The sequence below is a fragment of the Lissotriton vulgaris genome, chromosome 7 (assembly GCF_964263255.1).
Source record: "Lissotriton vulgaris chromosome 7, aLisVul1.2, whole genome shotgun sequence".
In the NCBI taxonomy this organism is placed as follows: domain Eukaryota; kingdom Metazoa; phylum Chordata; class Amphibia; order Caudata; family Salamandridae; genus Lissotriton; species Lissotriton vulgaris.
In genome coordinates this window covers 1,526,324,597-1,526,348,456 of record NC_141695.1, presented here as the reverse complement: position 1 = coordinate 1,526,348,456, position 23,860 = coordinate 1,526,324,597, and the positions used below count along the sequence as shown (strand labels likewise).

The following is a 23,860-nucleotide window of genomic DNA, read 5'->3' as shown; positions in this document are numbered from 1 at the left end:
GTGCATTGGTCATGATTAATATAATTAAAAACAATACAGATACGTATAAAAAGGGTATTTTTCTGAATCATTCTCATGTTTACGCTAATTCCAAGTGCGTGTTTTAGACTCTGATCACGAGGTCACTCAACTTATCAGGTTCCTTCCAAGGCAGGAAGGAATCCAGAGACAGAAAGATATATACCAATCAAGCACGGAACCAGTGTGCCTACAAACGCACAATCCATTTTTACAAAACAATTCCTAACTTAGATACTTAGGGGTAGCATCAGGACCGTTCGGAGAAAGTTTTTTTATTGTAAGTGATGGCAGCAACAGAAAAGCAGTTTTCAATTTCTACTATATTCACCTAATTTTAATTTTAAAGAGCGTCTTAGGAGAGCAGATGTTTAAGAAGTAGATAATCCTAGCATCAGATTCCAGTAAGGGATAAACAGGGGGGGGGGGAAGAGATGATGAGCCCAGGGCTTACCTCTTTATAGATGAAAAATGGGGCTTTTCTGTACTTCTGCAAAGTCAAGATAAGTTCTTGGAGTTCAGGAATAAGGATTCAGAGCGTTAGGGGGTCCACTGCACTACAAGCCCCGGATGTTCCTATGAGAAGAGGCACAACAGAGTTCAGACACCATTAGAAAGTGCTAAAGTAAAAGCTTAAGGGCGTCTGGGCAACCTACACACAGAAAACACGGGGTGGAAGCAGGATGATCCGAGCAAAGTTACCTGGTAGGTCGTTGTATTTAAGCTCCCCTAGAAAGGTATAGACTATATAGAGGGAGTCTCGGGCAAAAAAGGAACCAGTTAGAGTGATGAGGGATTACTGCACCTAAAGAAGAGAAATTAGAGGGGATCATATTCCGGGTAAGACAGGGATTTAGTCATACAAAGAGGGTGCAGGGGGGTAAAAACAGGCAAGTATGCAGATTTACCTAAATGTCACAGTTTCAATGAGAACAGGAATTCCAATGGGGCAGCTCCGGGTTCCCAGACGTGGCAAGAGAGAAGCGTCTCATCAAGGGCAATAACGGGAGTCGGGGCAGGTTTCCTGTCCAGATCAGGTTCGTTCCCGGGTCATAAAGCTAAAGATGGGTGGGTGACCCTGTGGTTGTAGGAAATAAACAGGAGTTCTAACAAGTATCCAGACACAGCAGGGTAGCTAGGTGAAAAATCGTAATGAGGTGCATTCTTACCCTCGGGGAAGCGTGTTAGAGCACACTGTCGGCAGGTACGGGTCTTGGGAGCGTCCGGTGCGATGGTCGGATCCCACTCCAAAATCGGACTCATCCCATCCTGCTAAGAGCCAGAAGCGTCGAAATATCAATTTATCACCAGAAAGCCTGTCGCTTTGTAATCGTTTTGACAGGTGTACCGGAACTGACCCGACATCTTTAGAACCTTTCTGGGCGCTTAAAAATAAGGTATGCCACTGGCTAGCAAACATCCACCCACTACCACCCAACACCGGCAGTAACATCTTGATGGTCGAGAGAGCCCCCTGGGTTGGCCCCAACAGGAAAGTCTTGCAGGGAGATTGTGTTGTAGTGCCTTTGAGGATCCTCGTACTGTAGAGCACATTTGTTTGGGGAAACCAGGAAACAATGGTACTGCGATTGTGGCCAGACCACTGTCCTATTTTTACATGCCCGGAGAGCAGCTGAATAACGGCTGGAGTTGGCTGAGGGATGCCAACCATACCCCGGGAGGGAGGAGGCATGAGGTGCGTAGGGACTTGAACTGCTTCATCCCAGGTGGCGGGGGAGTAGAGGGCTGAAATTTGATACAGCGCAGAGGAGGGTGGCCTAACCATGGCGGTAGTCAGTGTAGCGATGAATGGTATGGTCCCCAGTTTACCCAACCCCCCATTTCCTGTTACAATCGGTACAGCGCACTGGAGGCTGTCGATTGACTCATGGAATCTCCAGGATTTTCTTGCCCTTCTATAGTTCCAACTGAGACTGCAGAAACCAAACCACCAGTCCAGAGAGGGCAAATGTAGACTGTGGCAACCCACTCTCAATGCTCTCCCTTTTGATAACCGGGGATGACACCACAAGGCCCAGGGCACCGATCGTACCTTTTGTGAGAGAAGAACCGAGGTGGACTATTTTACACCGCTGGATATTGGTAACGCTGGACCTGAGGAGTTTATAGTTTCCGCCGGCCTCAACATCCCGATCTCCACCTATGATCACGGGATTGAACCTGTCACACTGTACATCGATGGTAAGAGTAGAGATTTGAGTGTTGTTTCTTGGAATGTCGCAGGTCTTGGGAACAAAATAGCTCTTCCCGATTGGAACGAACTAATAGGAAGGTATGACCTGTGCATCTTCCAAGAAACATGGTGTTTGGAACCAGTGTACAAGCCTGGCTATTCCACTTTCCATGTCCCAGCAATTTCTTCTAGAAGGGGTCGCCCGTCTGGTGGGTTGCTATTTTGGGTCAAAATTTCACTAAACTGTAAGATCTCCTACTCCCCTAACATCTCCCATGACATGATGAGGCTAACGATTCGGGTTCCCCAAGCCCCAGTGAACCTGGAAGTTTTTAACATCTGTGCTAGAGGTATACCAGGGGGTGGTAAATCTCCAACCATAGCCTTACTTGCAGATTCACTCTGTAACTGCTCCCCAGATACTCTGCCGTTAATTACTGGCAACTTCAACTGCACATTTGAGCTGTTGGCTGCCGACGGCACAGTAGGTCTACTGGAGGAAGATGCGAGATGGGGAATCCCGCAATTGACGACGGTGCCGATTAAAAAGTGGACACCGGTCATTATCCAAATGAATGCCTTGGTGTTGGAACATGCTCTGGTAGCAGTGAATGGGCGCACGCCGTCTGATTTTTCCGGTGCGTGTACCTATAATAGGGTTAGTTGCCCCAGTAGAATAGGCTACATTCTGGTGGATAAGAGATTGTGGAGATATGTGTCAGATATGGCAGTTATTCCATCTATCCATAGCGACCATAACCCTCTATCGCTTAGCCTGTGCAACCTGATAATTGTGGGGAACTCCCTGTCTAGTAATAGATTAACAATGGCGACCAGAGAAATAGTACCCTTGAATTGCAAAAGGTTCATCGAATGGCATAAATTTGCCATCAATGAGCAAAAGACAAACGCCTTGGGGGAAATTGTAAGAGATCAGATGGAGAAGCTTTCTACACTCTGTTCTGATGATCCCGGCTCAGCCCAGGCCAACACGGTCTACAAGGAGACAATAGACAGGATGGCCGCTCTCTTCCTTGATGGATGTGGGGCAAGCCAGCTGAAGCGTACGAAGCCCACAGCCAGGTGGTATAACCATGAATGTAGAGGGGCTAAGTCTAAATTGATCTGCGCCATCAAAACCCGGGATCCAACTGAGGTTCGCCTAGCCCGAGCCGTGTACAGGCGTGCATTATCAGTGGCAAAGAGGGCTTGGGATGATTCCCACTGGGAAGAACTAAAACTGGCCAGTCAGGATAGGAACGGGGAACGATTCTGGGCTCTAGTAAGAAAAAATAATGACGATGGAACAGATCTATTACCTAACCATATCACAGACAGAGAATGGTTCGATCACTTTAGGAAACTGTACGCAGGGGTAGGGGTCCCCGAGAGCATTGAAGCGATAGCAGAATACATATTACCCCAACACAATGCACCCCCACCAATTGATCCTATAGGGCAGAGGGAGGTAGAGTCTGCAATCACTAAAATTGTCCAAGGCAAGGCACCGGGCCAGGATGGCATCCCTGCAGATCTGTTCCGTGCCAGCCCTAAGCAATGGGCCAAATTCTTCTCCTTTCTGACTAACGCCCTCCTCCTTGGATCTCCAGTCCCAAATTCATGGAGGGGAGCAGAAGTGATCCCTATTTATAAGAAGGGGCCAAGGGGTGACCGTGCCAACTATCGTCCGATCAGCTTGATTGATGCTGGTCAGAAGGTGAATGGCAGAGTCCTTCTTGAAAGAATCCTCTCCTGGGCAGAGGAGAACAATATTATCTCCCCCTTCCAGGCGGGCTTCAGGGCCTGTACAAGCACTGTAGATCAGGCATTTAGGCTGTTACTACTTCATTTGAAGACAGTCTCAATTAGCCAGGGTGGTTTGTACTTGGCCTTCATCGATCTGAAGACCGCGTTTGACCTGGTCCCCCGAGGGCGCCTGTGAGTGGTTCTCCATGAGATGGGGTTCCCTCTGCCCATTCTGCACTTGTTGGCCCGCATGCATGATGGAACTTATGCACGCATTCAGTGGAGCACGAAGGAGCAGATAACAGAAAAAATCCCGGTGAACAGAGGCGTCCGCCAAGGATGTGTTCTGGCACCGACCCTCTTTTCCTTATCTGTTAGTGGGGTGGTTTCTTTTGTATCTGACATTGATGCTGATGCCCCTAGTTTGGCCGGTGTGAAAGTCCCTGCCATGCTCTTTGCTGATGACACGCTACTAGTCTCTAAAACACCCATGGGGCTTCAAAAATTCCTGGATCGGTTTTGCGCTTTCTGTAACTTAAGGGGCTTGGCTATTAACACTTCTAAAACCAAGCTCCTCTATTTCAATCCCAGTAGAAAAGCCAATCGTACGCTCACTCTTAACGAAGAGCCACTAGAGCGGGTTAAAATGTTCGACTATCTTGGGATTAGGATATCCGACCAACTCAAGTGGAACCCCCACATTGAAAAAATGGCTTTAAACCATAAACGGGTTGTGGGCGCCATAAGCAGGGAGCACAGATCCTCAGTATCAAGACCCATAGCTCCTTCTTTAGAGATCTATTCTGCAAAAGCAGTAGGCAGTGCACTGTACGGGGCAGAGCTCTGGGGTTTTAATAATGTTGACCCCCTCGTAATGGCCAAAAACAAATTCTACAAGGAGCTATTGTCCATCCCCAGGAGTACCCCTAGCAAGCCCATTAAATACGACCTTGGACGCAGATCTATTAAAGATCTTATAACTCTGCGTCCGCTTCTTTATTGGGCTCGCCTGTGGCTCACACCAGAGCTATGCAGATGGCCTTAAAGAAGTCATGAGCTTGTAGGGGTCACACAAAATAGTCTGGCTTTCTAAAATGGCCTATGGGTGGCGTGGGAGTCCGGTGCTTCATTATCTAAACTGGAAGTCAAGTGGGCTTACTGGCGGTGGGTCAACGCCCAAGAATCTAGAGCGGATAACTTGGGCAGACTCGCTGATGAGTTTCGATTGAATGAGACCATACCCTTGCTCGAACCCTACATGGACTTTATCAGAAAACCCAAAGATAGGGCCTTATATGTTCAGTTTAGAATGGGAACCCTAACAGTCCGTGAACGCACCTCTAAATGGAACCCCCCCTATCAGACGCTTGCCACCTGCCCGCACTGCAGCACTGAACTAGAAACTATCCCACATGTTTTTTTTGTCTGCAGTGCCTACAATAAGCCTAGATCCAAATTGCTAAAACCTGTCTGTCGCCTACTTGAGACCAGAGGCTATGCCCCAGCACTAAGAATTTTACAATCTAACCCTAATACAGTACTGGCGTGTGGGGTAGCCAAATTTCTTAGCTGGGCGTGGGTGATCAGATTTAAAGCTTTGTGATGAACCCTTTCTCAGGCAATCCCTTGTTTTTCTTTTTTCATCTAACTCAAAGCTGTAAATGGTTTAATACTGTTTTAACTCGTCTTTTTAACTATTTATTTAGTGTTTTTATTAACAACATGAATTGTATTTTTTATTGTTATGTGCTTTTAAGATATTTCTATATCGAAATAAAGCTTTGTACATGAGATAGTGAAGGTTACATGTTGTAGCAGCCCAATGTCCTTCATACCTCACTGTACAATTTATGAACTGCAAGTATTAAAATGGTCTCTGTCTTAAAAACAGTAACCCGCTTACCCTTTACATAAAATAAAAATCTGCCACATGCGTGTTACATAATGTGCTTTGCAGAAGACATATTAACCCTCCATGCTACTTTGATTCAAACTAGGACTAGGCAAAACACAGATCTCTCCAGGAAATATGTTTTCCTCCAAAGGTATCTTACCATTATTATTTTCCCTGAGATTTGGTTGCCACAAAAAGATCTCTGCAGCAGGTGCCTTAACCTCATAAGGTATTTTAAAATACAGACATTGCAACCATTTAAGCAGAATAGATTAACTGGCACGTTGCTCCTTGTTGCTAATTTCTTTGGGCAGGGTTCAAAATAAAGAAATGTATAAGTTGAGTCCCAGATTTTGGGTCAAGGTTCCCTCAATATTTTGGCACACCACAATGCAAAATGTAATGTGTTAAATATTGTAATGTGCTCAAATGTACTCATGATATACCTGCTAAACATATGTGAGAACTTAAGAGCTGATGTCACTTCTTGTGAGATCATGGCTTGTGATGCCACATGTGATTACATGAACCGTGATGTCACTTCCTTTGATCATATGCGGTGATGTCACACCCATCCTGCCTAACTTGGTGAGTCCCCCACTGCTATTTCGAGGAATTGAGCCCTGTGCTGCGTTAATTTACATCTGGCTTAACAGTGCTGCCATCTTTTACCTTATGTGATGGATATTTACCCTGCATGAGTTTACCACACATGCCTTTACCATGCATGTAAATCAATGCGTTGACTTTTAAAAATGCATTGTATTACGTAACATGATAGGACCTATCAGGCATTTTGGGGTTTATTTATATATATATCACCGCCATCAGGAGGTTGCGGGAGGTTGTGAATCTTTTGGGTATATATATATATATATATTGACACACACACCTACTGGCAGTTGTCAGTAGGTGGTTATAGTTAGGAGCTAGTTTCCATAGGAAAAGTGTTTTTTCTTTTGCCAATATCAATGGCGGTGTTTGACAAATCTTCGCAAAATTTTCAAAACTAATGAGGACCTCTTGTCAGCTCCTGTCTTGAAAGTTTCAGGGTGATTTGTCAATCAGGGGCCAAAAAAAAAAGAGGGTCCCAAAACTCGTTTTTCCCATGTAAATTTCCATAGGAAAAATAGGAACAGGCTACAGCCCGAACTACTGAACGGAATGACACCAAATTTGGCAAAAAGGTAGCTGTTGGTTCAGAAAGCAGCCGTCCTATTAAATGGTGTAAATCCGTTCTGTAGTTCCTGAGAAATTACAAAAAGAAAACTTTCAATATCTGAGCACCAAGGAGGAGTTGTGAACCCTCCCGGGCAGGAGCTTCAATCTGATTGGCTGTCAACATTCCAAACCAGGAACAAGAAAAGGGGGCAGGGTAGAAACACCCTGAACCCCTAGACCTGCTCAGGGGGTCCCACAGAGACCCCAAGGGCCAAAAACAGCATAAGAAAATGGCCAAATTCATGCTGGGTTCGCGAATCCAGCCCAGAAAATAAAAAAACAAAAACAAAGTGCGGGCTCCCGCGCTTCCTTGTACTTAAGCCCCCAGGTGGGCCCGGTCCCAGGTGAAATGATTAGTTAATTTGTGGGAGCCCGCGGGCATCACAGCAGACCCGGGGACCTCTACCTCCCCGGGGCTTAGTTAATAGTGTGCAGGGGACAGGCGGCCCCCCGCAGCCCCAGGGACCGCCACCTCCCCTGGGCTTCAATAATAAATATGTGGGGGGGTCCAACCCCCCCACGCTGCCCTGGGGACCACCACCTCCCCAGGGCTTTTATATATTAGGAGCGGGGGCCTTGCGGACCCTCCAAGCCCAGGGGTCCACCCCCTCCCGGGGCTTCCTTGATTAGTGGCGGGCCTCATGGGCCCCCCAAGGCCCGGGGACCACCACCTCCGCAGGGCTTCGAAATGTAGGAGGAGGGCTGTACACCCCGTTCTTGGAGCCCTTGATGGCCTTGGGGACTGCCACCCCCAGAGCTGGCTCCTGCAATGTCCCGGGGTGCCCACCCCCAGGTTATAGCTGTTTGCTATGACAGGGCAGCAACACTGCTCCTGCCCTGTCATAGCAAACTCTGCTTTGGTTTTTCGATGCGAGAGCAGGAAACCTGCTCTCACTTCCAAAAACCAAAGCAGGATTGGTTGTGCACAAGGGGAGCTGCACGTCAGCAGCTCTCCTTGTGCAAAAGCAATGCCGGCTCCCGCAGGACATGGGAAGCCGGTGGGACTGTGGAGGCATTGGGGCTCCCCCCACCATCCCCAATGGTGAGGCCAGACCACGGGGATGGGGTCCCCGGGGTCAGAGGTGGCCTGGGAGTGGGGCCACGTGGCCCCCCTCCCCAGCAAAAAAATAGAAGGGCCGGTCCAGGGAGATGGGGTCCCCGAGGGCCATAATTGGCCTACGTAGGTGGTCCACACGGCCCACCTCCAAAGAATTTTTTTTCTTAATAAAGATTGGCCATGCCCCAAGGGTTGGGATCCCCATTGGCCTCGGGAGGGGGGCCACAGGGCCCCTTCCCTTTACGTTTTTTGTTTTTTTCATAAAAAGGGGTTAGGCCTTGGGGGATGGGGTCCCCAGCGCTCCAAAAATGGTAAACGAAAATGGGCCACATAGCCCCCTTCTCAAATTCTTTTTTTCTAAAAAGCCGGCAGTGGGGGAAATAATTTTCCTTGAATGCAGAGGGTCCCTGGGGGCCAACTAGCCCACCAGGTAACTTCAGAATGTGCCACAGAGCTGCGTTGCAGAGAGGTAGTCTGAGGCCACACCCCCTTTAATACCACTCTGCAAACGAGCCTCTTGGCGCACTGCTGGTGGGGCGATAAGGTCCTCAGGACACAAGTGGACTTCATCCTCTAAGCAGCAGTGTGCCAGGACCCGCATTTGCAGAGTGGTGTAAAAAGGGCCATGGCCCCGGACCACCTCTCTGCAATGCAGCTCTGTGGCGCTTAATGAAGATACCTGGTGGGCAAGTTGGCCCCCAGGGACCCTCGGGATTCAAGGGAACTTAATCCCTCAACCCAGAATACGCCAGGAGGTACGTCTGCAGAGTGGTGAAGAAAGGGGGCATGGCCTGTTTCCACCTCTCACCAATCCCACTGTATGGGGCTTCCTGGAGGTAAGAGGTAGGCTAGTTGGCCCCTAAAGGATCCCCAGCAGAGAAGGGGACTTCAATCCCCATCCAATAGCATGCCAGGGAGCGCGTTTGCACAGTGGTGGGCAAAGGGGGAGTGGCCTGCTATAAGAAATTAGCAATCCTGCTGTGTAGGACTTACTGGAGGTAATAGGAGGGGTAGTTGGCCCCCAGGGATGTCCTTGGGGGGCAACTACCCCTCTTATTACCTCCATAAAGTCCCACACAGTGTGATTGCTAAGACGCCATGCCCCTTTTTCTCCTCTACTCTGCAGACTCACCTCCTGACAGAGTATGGTATGGGAGATGAAGTCCAATTTTCTCCTGAGGGACTTTGGGTGTCAAGAAGCCCTCCTGGTACTTCCTGTAAGTCATATGCAGTGGAATTCATGAGCACTGGTTGGAGACCCAGCACCCTTTTTCCACCACTCTGCAAACGTGACTACTACTTAAAGAAACATTTTCATGCACCTCTGACTTGGAGGTCGTTTTAACCCTCCTGCCCTATTATTTACTAGGGGAGGTCATGCCAATCACAGGGGTACCCCAACTCTTAGTGTGCCCTAGTGTATGTAGGTGTTTTCACTATATTCTAAGTGTCTTTTAGCATAGCACTTGCTCCGGGCCTGGTGAGTCAGTTACCACCAGTACCAGTCAGCGAAAAGTTGGGGGCATTGGATGACTTTGCAACAAGGCCTCTTACTGCACCCCTGTTGGTTCTTTCTGCATATCTATTGCATATTTCTGCACCTTTCTTTGTCTTTCTGGACTTCTGTTGCCTCTTTCTGCATTTCTTTTCTTTCTGGACATGTCCTACCTCTGTAGGCATAGTTAGAAATGAGCATTTAAAAAACCTTTGAAATTCACTGAAAAAAACATAGTTTTCAGGGATGTTATAGTTGGGAATTAGCATTTAAAAAACCTTTGAAATTCACTGAAAAAACCATACGTTTCAGGGACGTTACAGTTAGAAATTAGCATTTAAAAACAATAGAAATTCACTGAAAAAAACATAGGTTTCAGGGACGTTATAGTTAGTTGGACATTTCGCTCGTACAAAACCTGAGAAATTCACCCGTTGTAGTTAATTGAGCTAAGTATAACTCGCGCCTTCGCAATGCACTGCTGGTGACGACTCATATTACATTATTCATGATATGGTCAGTGACAACACTGATGACATCTGAAATGACATTACTGATGACATCATCCACATGATAATCTGATGCACCTCCTCACTCTCTAATATAACCTTTGATACACCTACTGTAATACAGACTACCATTTTCAAAACCATAAACACACAAATACCAGTTACTACATATCCAGTCAATGATTCCTAGGTCTACACACACATTCACTCATTCACCCATGCAGTCACTCACACATAGTCACTCCTCAATACAGCAATATCATTTGCACTCATACACCTATATAGATACACACCCTGACACTCATCCATAGAGTTACTCACACACCTAGTCAGTCATGCAAAGAAATAATCACACTCCCATTTATTCACCTACAGTTCTACACACACCACCTCACTTATTCATAGATAACAACACATACGTACTCTCATATAATCAATGATACAAGCACACACTAATCTATACAACCACTCTCACAATCACTCACTCTCATGTATAGTCACTTCTATACTCCAACACTCACATATACTGCATTTCACATATGCAGTTACTCACACATGTACTACTGAGTAATCCATTCACTCACCAACAAAACCGTATACACATTCACCCACCCATACAGCTCTTCACAGATACACTCTTGAACCCATACACCCGGTGAATCACCCACTTGAACATCTATGCACAGAGTCACACACCTCCTACCCACCCACACAGATACTCAGGCACCCACACAGATACTCAGACAACCAATCAATAACCCAAATAGACACTCATGTAGCTACTCACCAACCCATCTAGCCGCTTACACACCAACTGACAGACTGATACAGACATTTACCCAGTTTAGTCACCAACCCATGCATTCAGTCAGATATGTTTAATCACTCACTTATACATTCCGTCACGCACCTACTAGATCATCCATTCAGACACTTATACACCCACCCATTCTTCAATACACGTTGGCGAATATATATATCATATTTAAACTTTACAGAAAAACACATTCACTGGATGATGTCATCAGTGATGTCCCTGACCATGTCATGAATGATGTAATATGTGGCATCATCAACAGTGCATTGCGGGAGTTTTAGTTATAGTTAGCTCAAGTAACTATTTCCCAGGTTTTGTAGGATTGCAATGTCCAACTAACTATAATGTCCCTGAAACCTATGGTTTTTTCAGTGAATTTCTATGTTTTTTTAAAAATGCTCATATCTAACTATAACGTCCCTGAAACCTATGTTTTTTCAGTGAATATATATATCAAAACCAAATTCCTGCCCCACCTTCTGCAGCGAGGGGGAAACACCGCAGGTACGGACCAGCAAGGTTCTCCCAAAGAATCAAAAGCACAGGTTCAAAGTTCTTGTTCTTTATTCATGTTATCACCACAATGAAACAGGCGAGTGTCCGCCCCAGACGCGTTTCGATCGCCACAGCGATCTTGATCACCTGACGCGCTGGTGACGACTCACTACACAAATACTCAGTGCGACCAATCACAACAAAGGACTGGGCAAAGGTCCGTGGAAACAAAATAAATAACAGACTATTGTATGGAGCTGATAATAAACAACAACCTTACTAAAAATAAAGCATAGCTGATGAGAAATATACTTCAATGAATGAATACATAAATAGGAATGCTGCAAAATTAAAATAAGCCCATGGTAAACACAATTCTTTAAAAAGTAGCTATTGCAAGGAGGTTATAAAACTATAATTATTCTATGTGCAAAGTATCATCACTGATAAGAACTAACTTGTACATAGAATAAAAACAATGTCAGAGCACAGATATGCTAAAAATCATGGCAAGTGCCAATAATTGATAAAGTGCCCAAAATGTAAATCAACTGACTTGTTTAAATACCAAGTGGTAATATCCCTCCAATATTAAAAACACCTCATTAAATAAACCGTGTGGGCCAGATGGAACAAATCTAAATAACATCACATATTATAAATATGCAGTTCAAAGTGACGCTGAAATCTCCATACTAAAGACATGTGTATAAGTGCAAAAAGGAATAAAAACAAAACATAAATCCCCCTATATAGACTGGCATATAAAAAGTAGTGGGGCTGTGCAAAAGGCGCAAACAGTACTGTTGAAACACAACCCGAGGGTTGCAATCAAAGTGCTAATGCTTAATGGATAAAGTATCAGTGCCAGAAAAATACAGTGCAAATAGAATACAGTCAAAAATATGTAAAGAATGAAATACAAATTCATATATGAAGTAGTAGAAAACTGGAATAGATGTAAACATTATACAGAAAAAAGGAAAAGACAGTGAATCTCTAGTCCATAAGTAGGCCAACTAGCCAAATACACACAGAAAGGCCCTATTCTGACACTGCTATAAGTAGTTGTGTAAATCCTCACTGGTTTTTAACACGTTAGGCATCTTTGTATCAAGGGTCATAATAAAAGAGGACTCTAAGTGTTGCAGCTTCCTTTCTCTGTTACCCCCTCGAATAGATGGGTGACAGCCCCAATCACAGAATATTGCAAGTCACTGACTTTATTCTGATGGATAGCTTTAAAATGCCGGGCAACTGGATAGTTGGGGTCTGAGATGATTATAGCTCGCAAGTGCTGCAATATCTTATTGAACACAGGGAGCTCAGTGCTGCCTATGTACTCGAGGTGACATGTGCATTCAAGCAAGTATATATATGTCCCTCCAAAAACCACTTTGAAATAAAAATGTTTATATATTAATATATTCATAAATGTATATCAATGTATGTGTGTGTGTGTGTATATAGATATATATATATATATGTCCCAATGTTAGTCCAAGTTCCCTGCTAACCGGCGATCGTATTTGCGGTGCGTTTTCCAACGGCGGGACCATGCTGTTAATTATTGCAAAAACGTCTGGAGACCAGAAAATGAGGGTCGCACTCACCAAAGGTACTCATTTTCATAAAGTTGCCTTTTTATTCAATTTTTACTCCATTCGACACTCCAAGTCAAGGCAAACAAAGCCGACGCGTTTCGCAGCAGCTGCTGCTTGTTCACGGCGTCTACACACACACATTTTTTTCTCGTAATTTAAACATGTTTGAAAACGGACCCATTACATCATTTTCTGTCGTGTCTTTAACCCGCCCCTTGGGCTTATGGGACATGTAGTATGTTCCAAATAATGGTTGTGTTGATTATGCTGAAACAGAAAACAATCGAAGGGTTTTTATCAGTGATCGGCAACATTGTTATCATACAATTTTAACATTTTGACCCGTTTGTTATTCCTACAATGTATTGTACAGTGCGAATTTGCTAATTATTCGCTATATATATTCTAATGTGATATCATTTTGAGAAAAATACATCTGCTTTTTACATTTGCGATATTTAGGCAGTTATTTACCATGTCTCTACCTTTTCTGGACAATCACATGAGGTGCGCAATATTTTCAAAAAACATTGGCACGTCCTAAAGACTGATAACCATCTCAAAAAATATCTTAGGGATAATCCCCAAGTCACCTTTCGGAGAGGGAGAACACTAAGAGATGAGTTAAGTCACAATTATGTCACCTCATCAATAGTAAAGAACAGTCTGGTAACTGCAGGTTTCAAATGCTGCCATAGGTGTAAAGCGTGTAAATACAGTCGAGATTGCAAGACAATAACTGTTCCCAATACAGGAAGGGAGTTTATTATACGCAAACGGCTCACTTGCCATACACTGTACAGTATTTATGTATTGACGTGTCCTTGCAATAAGTGGTATGTTGGGAGCACAAAGCATGAAGCCAAGAAAAGAGTATTAGAACATCTACGTGCTATACGCAACAACAATAGGCAATACCCTATTGCGAGGCATTTCTTTGAAAAACACATGCAGGATGAGATGCTTGTTCGGTTGGTGGTGATAGACAATGTTGATCTGGTGGTGAGAAGGGGCAATCGTGAGTTGTCCCTTAGGAAATTGGAATCCAAGTATATTGTTGACTTCGAATTTTTAACCCCGAATGGATTCAACATCAGTGAGGAACTGGCAATACATTCATATGATTGTGTGATATGGTGGTGATTGAAGTTATAGTTCGGAATTCAGACAAAGGCGGGAATATTGTTTTATGGCCTACCACGGAATACCTTGAGGAGGCGCACAGACAATTAGACGACCCACAATGCTATACTAAGAGCAACCCCCAGAAATACAGGGCAATGTTAGAGGCCTTGTGTATGAACCTGGTGGCATGGAAGGGCCTTGGTATGTTAAGTGGAGATGAGTTTAAGTATGTTAAAAAAGATCATCCACTCACTACATATATATATTTCATACCAAAGGTCCACAAGAGTATCTCCAAACCACCAGGCAGACCAATAATTGCAGCCTGTGGTGGCCCGTTGGAAAACCTCTCAAGGTATATTGACTATTTTTTGCAGCCACACATGAAATCTTTAAAGTCATATGTACAAGATTCTAGTGACTTTCTGCGAAAACTGGAGGATGTAGTGTGGAGCCCAGACTTGCTGTTGGTAACATTGGACGTCAGTTCATTATACACATGTATAAAGCATAAAGATGGCCTGCGTGCATGTGAATACTATCTGAGCCGCAGGCCTATTGAACTGGCCCAACATACCAAAATGCTTTTAGAAATGCTAACATTCTGCCTCAACAATAACTTCTTCATTTTTAATGGACAAATGTACCAACAGGTCCAAGGTGTAGCAATGGGGGCCAGTTTCTCCCCCAGTTACGCGTGCCTGTTTATGGGGTGGTGGGAGGAACTGGTCCTCAGGCGCAAATTTGAGAAATACTGCACCACTAACATCACCTGTTGGCTCCGTTTTATTGATGACTTATTTATTGTATGGCGTGGTTCCGAGGAAAGTGTTTTAAATTTCATACATGAAATCAATGAAAATGATCTTAATCTGCATTTTACCTCTGATGTAAGCAGGGAATCGGTGACATTTTTAGATGTACAGGTTTTTATATCTAATAATATTCGTACCAGTACCCTTTTTAGGAAACCGACGGCAGGTAACACTCTTTTACATGCCACGAGTGCTCATCCCCAACATCTAATCAAATCTATACCTTACGGCGAGATGCTACGCATCCGCCGTATCTGTAGTAATCATGATGACATGATTGTTAAACAACATGAAAGTTTTCTAAGATTTGTAGATAGGGGATACACTGCTAAGATACTGAACACTGCTATAAGGAAATCCAGGCTTAAAGAAAGAGGTGACTTGTTGATTGAGAAAGTGAAACAAAGCGACAAAACCAATGAAGTTAGACTTATACTGACTTATTCCAAGCAGGAGAAAGAAATCAGGAGTATAGTCAGAAGAAACTGGCACTTTGTAAAAGATGATCCCATGATTGGTGATGTGATGCCCCCTAATCCTTCCATCACTTTCCGTAAAAGTCTAAGTATGGGCTCCATCCTCTCAAAAAACAGTGAGGAATACATAGGTAAGGAGCCTTGGCGACCCACTAGCAGGGGTTTCTACAAATGCCTGGCATGTAAGGCTTGCCAACATGGTGTTAACACCAAAAAATACACAACAGTAATTCCAAGAACTACGAGGGAGATAAAACAGCATTTAACCTGTAGAACTGAATACTGTGTGTATATATTGGAATGTGACTGCAAACTCAAATATATTGGTAGCAGTAAACTGCAAATCCACAAGCGTATCTTACAACATCTGCGCGCCATTGTTAACAAGGATCAGAGTTACCCAGTGGCCAGACACTTTGAGGCATGTCACAACAGTAAGCCTCAGTGTCTCAAATACTTCGCCATAGAATCCATCCCGCTTACTAAAAGAGGAGGCGACAGGGAGGCGTGTATGCGCAGGCTTGAAACCAAATATATTTTGGAGTTTAATTCCAAGTGGCCGGGGGGTCTTAACACCACGGAGGACCTCCACACATACCTTTGATCACTTCATGATAATGCCACATTTTAGCCATATAGTTAACACCAATATACTACAGCATACCATACTATAAGAGGAGTTGGTCCGCACCTTGCACTTTTTTGCACATATGTATTTATATTGTAATGTATTGTGCATAATTTATATATTGAGTGTGAAGTATGTGTGTGTATATATATGAATTGATTGATTTTAGCCGTCGTTTTAAATATTGGGGTAGTCTTTTTATCCTAATGTTTGTTGTGGTAGCTGATTTTAGTCATGTCACCGATTCCCTCTTTTTTATAGATTGGTTTTATGGTGTGATTTTTCTATATGTGTTACATTGATAATGTATGATCATATCTTGTTTTGAATACTATGAGTATAACTGAATAGAGTTAAGATTTTCCCTCCCTAAACTACCTCACTCCAGTATAATCCTCCAGCACCAGCCACTTTATCTGTATCTGCACTTTGTTTGCACGATGTCACTTTATGGAAAAAATTATATAATTTTTTCCAGTTGACACGAAGCCACTTTAAATACAGGTGCAATAATATGGTTGAAGGTGAGAATGAATTAATAGAACCAAATAATATCTAGCGGTATTATATCCCCTTCTTCCGAGTTTTTAATGGCTGGAAATATGTTCATCATGAATTCATCTCTTTTTTTGTAGGGTCCTTATAGATAAAGGTATCTTCTTTTTTTGGATCTTTCTTTCTCTACTATCATGAAATAGTAGTGATTATTATTATTATTTTTTGTATTATGATTTAATACACGTTGGTGAGCACTGACTATGCACAATAGTTATTAATGGATTTGATGGACAAAGTTGACATAATTTTCTCATTACCAATTTGAAGAGTTAAAGGCATTTATGCTGATATGTATAGAATTGCAAAACTAAAAATACTCTTCCATATGAGATTTGAAATTGCAAATGTATATATATATTTTTTCATACAATAATACTACAGGACTAATTTATGTATTTATACAGTTATTAATTCTCCTCTGTATTGGCACCTATGAGAAATCATTGGCAAATGTATTTATACATGTAGTATTTTGTTTATATCCATCATTTGAACATGTGACTGCACGATATCACTTTAAAAAGGGCAAAAGCAATTTATAACGCCATGTGACCAAGGCCGCTGGGACGGCCGAAACGCGTCATGACTATCTGGTTAATGGTTGAATAAACTAGATGCTGAACAAAGCTGGTCCTTGCCTCGTGTTTCATTGAAGGAGCGCTGCTGCGAGGTATTTGCAGATAGATATATATATAAATATATGTCCCAATGTTAGTCCAAGTTCCCTGCTAACCGGCGATCGTATTTGCGGTGCGTTTTCCAACGGCGGGACCACGCTGTTAATTATTGCAAAAACGTCTGGAGACCAGAAAATGAGGGTCGCACTCACCAAAGGTACTCATTTTCATAAAGTTGCCTTTTTATTCAATTTTTACTCCATTCGGCACTCCAAGTCAAGGCAAACAAAGCCGACGCGTTTCGCAACAGCTGCTGCTTGTTCACGGCGTCTACACACACACATTTTTTTCTCGTAATTTAAACATGTTTGAAAACGGACCCATTACATCATTTTCTGTCGTGTCTTTAACCCGCCCCTTGGGCTTATGGGACATGTAGTATGTTCCAAATAATGGTTGTGTTGATTATGCTGAAACACAAAACAATCGAAGGGTTTTTATCAGTGATCGGCAACATTGTTATCATACAATTTTAACATTTTGACCCGTTTGTTATTCCTACAATGTATTGTACAGTGCGTATTTGCTAATTATTCGCTATATATATTCTAATGTGATATCATTTTGAGAAAAATACATCTGCTTTTTACATTTGCGATATTTAGGCAGTTATTTACCATGTCTCTACCTTTTCTGGACAATCACATGAGGTGCGCAATATTTTCAAAAAACATTGGCACGTCCTAAAGACTGATAACCATGTCAAAAAATATCTTAGGGATAATCCCCAAGTCACCTTTCGGAGAGGGAGAACACTAAGAGATGAGTTAAGTCACAATTATGTCACCTCATCAATAGTAAAGAACAGTCTGGTAACTGCAGGTTTCAAATGCTGCCATAGGTGTAAAGCGTGTAAATACAGTCGAGATTGCAAGACAATAACTGTTCCCAATACAGGAAGGGAGTTTATTATACGCAAACGGCTCACTTGCCATACACTGTACAGTATTTATGTATTGATGTGTCCTTGCAATAAGTGGTATGTTGGGAGCACAAAGCATGAAGCCAAGAAAAGAGTATTAGAACATTTCCGTGCTATACGCAACAACAATAGGCAATACCCTATTGCGAGGCATTTCTTTGAAAAACACATGCAGGATGAGATGCTTGTTCGGTTGGTGGTGATAGACAATGTTGATCTGGTGGTGAGAAGGGGCAATCGTGAGTTGTCCCTTAGGAAATTGGAATCCAAGTATATTGTTGACTTCGAATGTTTAACCCCGAATGGATTCAACATCAGTGAGGAACTGACAATACATTCATATGATTGAGTAATCTGAAAACAATATTAATTGCATACAATGTTAACAGTCTTCTTGATTTTAAATAGTATTTCTCATTGTTTTTAGATTTCAATATAAACTTGGTGGCGAAGAATATGAATTATGATGCGGGACTTTATGGAAAAACAGTTACAAGGGTCTTATCGGTTTATTAGCCCACTGGGGCATAATTTTAAGTGTTTGAAAGTCTACTGTACTATCAGCCCACTGGGGCTAGGACTTTTGTAATGAAGACCCAATGAATGAGGGTTTCCTAGCAACAACTAACGCTGGATACGTCACCACCTATACCGTGCGACATGGTTAAACGCGGGTCGAGTTCAACCAACCAAAAGAAGGCTCTTGACAATAAAAACTGACTTAATGACTGTCAATGTCTGATTTATCTCTGACACGCTGTAGAATTAATGGATGAGATTTTATATTTTATTGTTAATCCCGCAATTATTACGCATGTTGTGATACCTTTACATGGGAATATACGTCAAATCGTGTACAAAGCCAATTTTGGGTGGTATTGAGCCTCCTTAGATAACGGTACTTGTGATGCATTTATTATTGAGGTACATTTAGGATTTGATAAGAAACATACAACGCATCCAATATGTGTCATGTTAAAATGGACATTTCAAGATGTCTGCCGCCATACCAAGTTTACACACATGCACTAATAGTACTCAGGGTGTTGGGTATTTAAAAATGGCTGCACACACTGTACGATGAGCGTGACCAAGCCGTAATGGTGAAACGCGTCGTGGAATTTTTTTTCCCTTGCAGAATAAATTCTTGAACCAGAGATTATGGGTGTCCTGCTTTCTTCAGTAAAGTGAAGTTGTTGTGGAGTGAATATATATATAATATATATATATATATATATATATATATATATATATATATATATATATATATATATATATATATATATATATATATATATATATATATATATATATATATTACCTACTGGCGGTCGCCAGTAGGCAGTTATAGTTAGGACCTAGTTTCCATAGGAAATCCACAACATTCTACTTGGAATAACTTTGGCGCCGGTGGACGAATCTTCGCAAATTTCTCCAAGACAATGGCCTGCTCAGTTCCGCTCCTTCCCTGACAGTTAGGGGATGATTCGTTAAGTGGGGGCCGAGAAAAAAGGGGGATCCCAAAACGTGTTTTCCCCATGCAATTTTCCATAAGGACCTTTAGCCAGGGCTACAGCCCGAACGGCTGAACGGAATTACACAAAATTTGGTAGAGAGGTAGAGTTCTGTTCGCAGATTGTGCTTTTTGTTAAATGGTGTAAATCCGTTCAGTAGTTTCTGAGAAAATTGCAAGTAAAATCATAGGGATATCTAGAGATGGAGTTCAGTACGTGTACTGAAATCTGTTCAATTACGAGCGTGAGCTGCATGCTGATTGGCTGTGAACTGTCTGTCAACACTCGAAACCAGGAAGTGTTGGTGGCCATCTTGTGCTTCGCTAGAACCGAGTCACAAGAAAACAGCAAAACAAAGTTGAGAAATAAGGGAAGGGGGTAGGGTAGAGACATTCTGACCCTCTAGGCTTGCTCAAGGGGTCGTACATGGATGTTTAGGCTATATTTAAAATTTTTATTTTTTAAAGAAAAATCGCGGAGTACGTGTATGGAAATACGTACAATTACGAGTAGGAGCTGCATTTGATTGGCTGTCAATACTCCAGACCAGGAAGTGTTGGCTGCCATGTTGTTTGTCGGGAGAGGAGAATCACAAGAAAACAGCAAAACAAAGTTGAGAAATAAGGAAACGGGGCAGGGTGGAAAGAATCTGAGTCTATAGTCTTGGTCAGGGGGTGGTACATGGATCTTTAGGCTCAATTTTTTTTTTAAATAAAAAATGGTGGGGTACTTGTGCAGTACTTGTACATGGTGGAAAAGGTGAAAAAAAAGTAGAAGTCTGTTTTATTCATTAGGTCCCGGGGGGGAAATTACGGGGGCAATTTTTCTGCATAATGGGGGCTTGTAAGGTGCCCCGAGCACTGGGGAACTGCACTCCTCTGGTTTTATTTTGACGTATACGGTCCTACTCCCCGCAGTCTCGGTGAGCGGCACCCCTCTGGTCTTTTTTTAAAAAAAAATATTTTGAGAAAAATATGTTTTGAGCTCTCTCTCTCTCTGTCTCCCCGTACACGTCGTGCGGAACACCACATTTCTGGGGCAGTGATATGTAAAATGACCTTCCAGCTCCGGGTACCTGCATTGTCTGAAGTTTTTTATCAATGTGGGCAGGGTGGGCTTGATAATACGTCCTTGTAAATTTCCATAGAAGCCTATGTTCTGGTGCTAACATGGGCTTCTATGGGAAGTAACAAAGCCGTATTATGAAGCTCATTATTGCCGTTTTATCTGCAGTTTCCTGCCAATAAAACGGCGATAATTTTAACACCGGTCCTTGATATTATGCACCTAAGTTTACTGGTCAAAAAAAAGAGCAATGAGTCATATTATCCACAAAAGGCCATACATTATCGTTGTTTTTATCGGCAGGAAACTGCAGATAAAGCGGTGATAATGGGCTTGATAATATGCCCTTGTGAATAACCATAGTAGCCCAGGTTAATACCAGAACATGGGCTACCATGGGAAGTTACAAAGTCCTATTACCAAGCCCATTATCGCCGCTTTATCTGCAGTTTCCTGCCGATAAAAGCGGCGATAATGTATCGCCTTTTGTTGATAATATGCTCCTTCATTTCTATGACAGTATGTAAAGCTTTCCTTTCTTTTTTGGTGTAGCAGTTGTACTCTCTTTGCATGCTCAGCGTCGTTTCAAAGCCCAGGTTTTCTTTTTCTTCAAGTTCAACAGCAAACCTTTCTTTGTATCAGTTAGTAAATCTGTCGCTTTCTTTTCCCAGTTCGTGTGTTTCATCCGCTGCTGTACTTTTGTACAGTATTAATAGTCATATTTTTTATATATTTATTTGAAAGGTAGTGCCGAGGCGCCAAACAATGATTACGTACTCCGTCCATCGCCATTTTCGTAGTTTCTCACTGTTGTTTTTATTATATCTGTTAGTTAGAACTCAGTAGTTTTCAATCTTAGTCTTGAATATCTTACTATAGTATTCAACATTATTTTTATTGTGGGCCGTCATACCCCTCCCCCACAAAATAAAAGAAGTATGTAGTTTTTTTTAATTAACTTTTATTAAACAATAAATATAAACGAAACTCAATTATAACTATATTAGACCTGGAAAAATAACTTAAACAATGTTATAAACAAATTTTGAAATGGATTCCAAAAGGTGTCCGATTGGTAATTTGCAAAAGAAAAAAGAAAATTAGAGTTTAGAATTATGTAGATGTGAGTAAATGAGCTGAAGCATTACGGGGCATATTATCAAGAACGGCGATAAAATTATCGCGGTTTCAGCGGCAAGAAACTGCCGCTAAAGCGGCGATAATGGGCTTGATAATATGCTGTTGTGAATTCCCATAGCAGTCCAGGCTCTGGTGTTAACCTGGGCTACTATGGGAATTCAGAAGGGCATATTATCAAGCCCATTATCGCCGCTTTGGCAGCAGTTTCCTGCCGCTGAAACAGCGATTATTTTATCGCCATTCTTGATACTATGTCCCTACAAGTTTTGGTAACTCTACGGTTTTACGTGTGCAGTGTGACTCGTACATTTCAGTTCTGTTATAGTGCCGCATTCAAGTGGTGTCTATATGGAAGTGCCTACTGCGTTACTGACGCCCGTTATGGCGACTTATTTCTAATGCATTCCTATGAAGGCTTTGTACATCTAGGCCTCTGTGCTTACCGTTGTATAAACTTTGCGGGTAAACATTTCAGGCAGTTGGTGTCACAACTTATTCTGAACAATTCTTCTACACGTCTACACGTCTAAGACAGCAGTGTCTAAACTTTAAGAGAGAAAGAGAAATGATATCAAAGAGAGTGAGAGAGAGAAAGAGAGAGAAAACAAGATTAAAACTGTGTCGCAGAGTCTGGAGTTGAGAGTTTTTTATTGAAAAGTGAGATGTAGATTTACTAGCTCCTTGCATCACTTTATCCATGTTAAAATTGAATCAAAAGTGGCATAATAAGGTTGTGGATTCTTGTTTGTCAGGCTTTTGTAACCTATCTGTTGTCATTGCTCGGAGGTAATTATAGATTTTATAGAGAAGGTGCTGTACACTACGCACTCTGGGTCATGATATCAAGCCTGGGCGACAAAATTATTGCCACTTTATCGGCAGGAAAGTGTCGCTAAAGGGGCGATAATGGGTTTGATAATATGCTCTATGGAATTCTAATCGAAGCTCATATTAGATGTCCTTCACATCTAACATGAGCTTCGATTGGAATTGAATAGAGCATATTATCAAACCTATTATAGCCACTTTAGCAGCAGTTTGCTGCCGATAAAGTGGCGATAATGTTGTCGCTAAGGCTTGATAATATGGCCCTCTCTCGTTTCACAAATAAAGCTAACACTACAGTTTTACGAGTGCAGTGTACCTGGTACATTTTACTTGTTATAGTGCGGCATTCAAATGGTGTCTATATGGAAGTGCCTACTGCGTTGCTAACGCCCTTTATGCCGAATTATTTCTAAAGCATTCCTATGAAGGATTTGTAGATCTAGGCCTCTGTGCTTACTGTTGTATAAACCTTGCAGCCAAACACATACAGAAGTTGACTTCACAACTTCACTTCAACAATTCTTCTACTCGTCCAAGCAGACAGCAGTGTCTAAGTTTAAGAGAGAAAGTGAAATGATGTCACAGACAGTGAGAGAGTGAAAGAGAGAGAAAACAACATTAAAACTGTGTCGCAGAGTCTGGAGTTGAGATTTTTTATTGAACAGTGAGATGTAGATTTACTAGCTCCTTGCATCACTTTACCTATGTTAAAAGTGACTCAAAAGTGTTGTAATAAGGTTGTGGATCTGTTTGTCAGACTGTTGTGAGCTATCTGTTGTCACTGCTCGGAGGTAAATATAGATTTTACAGAGAAGCTGCTGTACAGTACGCATTCTGGGCCATATTATGAAGCCTGGGCGACAGAATTATCGCCACTTTATCGGCAGGAAAGTGTCGCTAAAGTGGCGATAATGGGTTTGATAATGTGCGCTATGGAATTCCAATCAAAGCTCATGTTAGATGTCCTTCACATCTAACATCAGCTTTGATTGGAATCCATTAGAGCATATTATCAAACCTATTATGGCCACTTTAGCAGCAGTTTGCTGCCGATAAAGTGGC

The 23,860-nt window shown here is 42.5% G+C and overlaps 1 protein-coding gene across 3 annotated transcripts in view; it reads left to right on the top strand.

The window, feature by feature from the left end:
- LOC147705933 (hemicentin-2-like) overlaps positions 1-23,860 on the top strand; it is a 468,035-nt gene that overhangs the window by 410,160 nt on the left and 34,015 nt on the right. Inside the window, exon 8 of one of the 3 annotated variants that reach the window (XM_086932400.1) lies at positions 18,679-18,791. The exons of the other annotated variants lie outside the window; for them this stretch is intronic. Within the exon in view, the coding sequence (XP_086788526.1) occupies positions 18,679-18,767 (89 nt within the window). The 3' untranslated portion in view covers positions 18,768-18,791. Of the gene's footprint in view, positions 1-18,678; positions 18,792-23,860 lie in introns of those variants that run through there. 3 annotated transcript variants of the gene reach the window in all.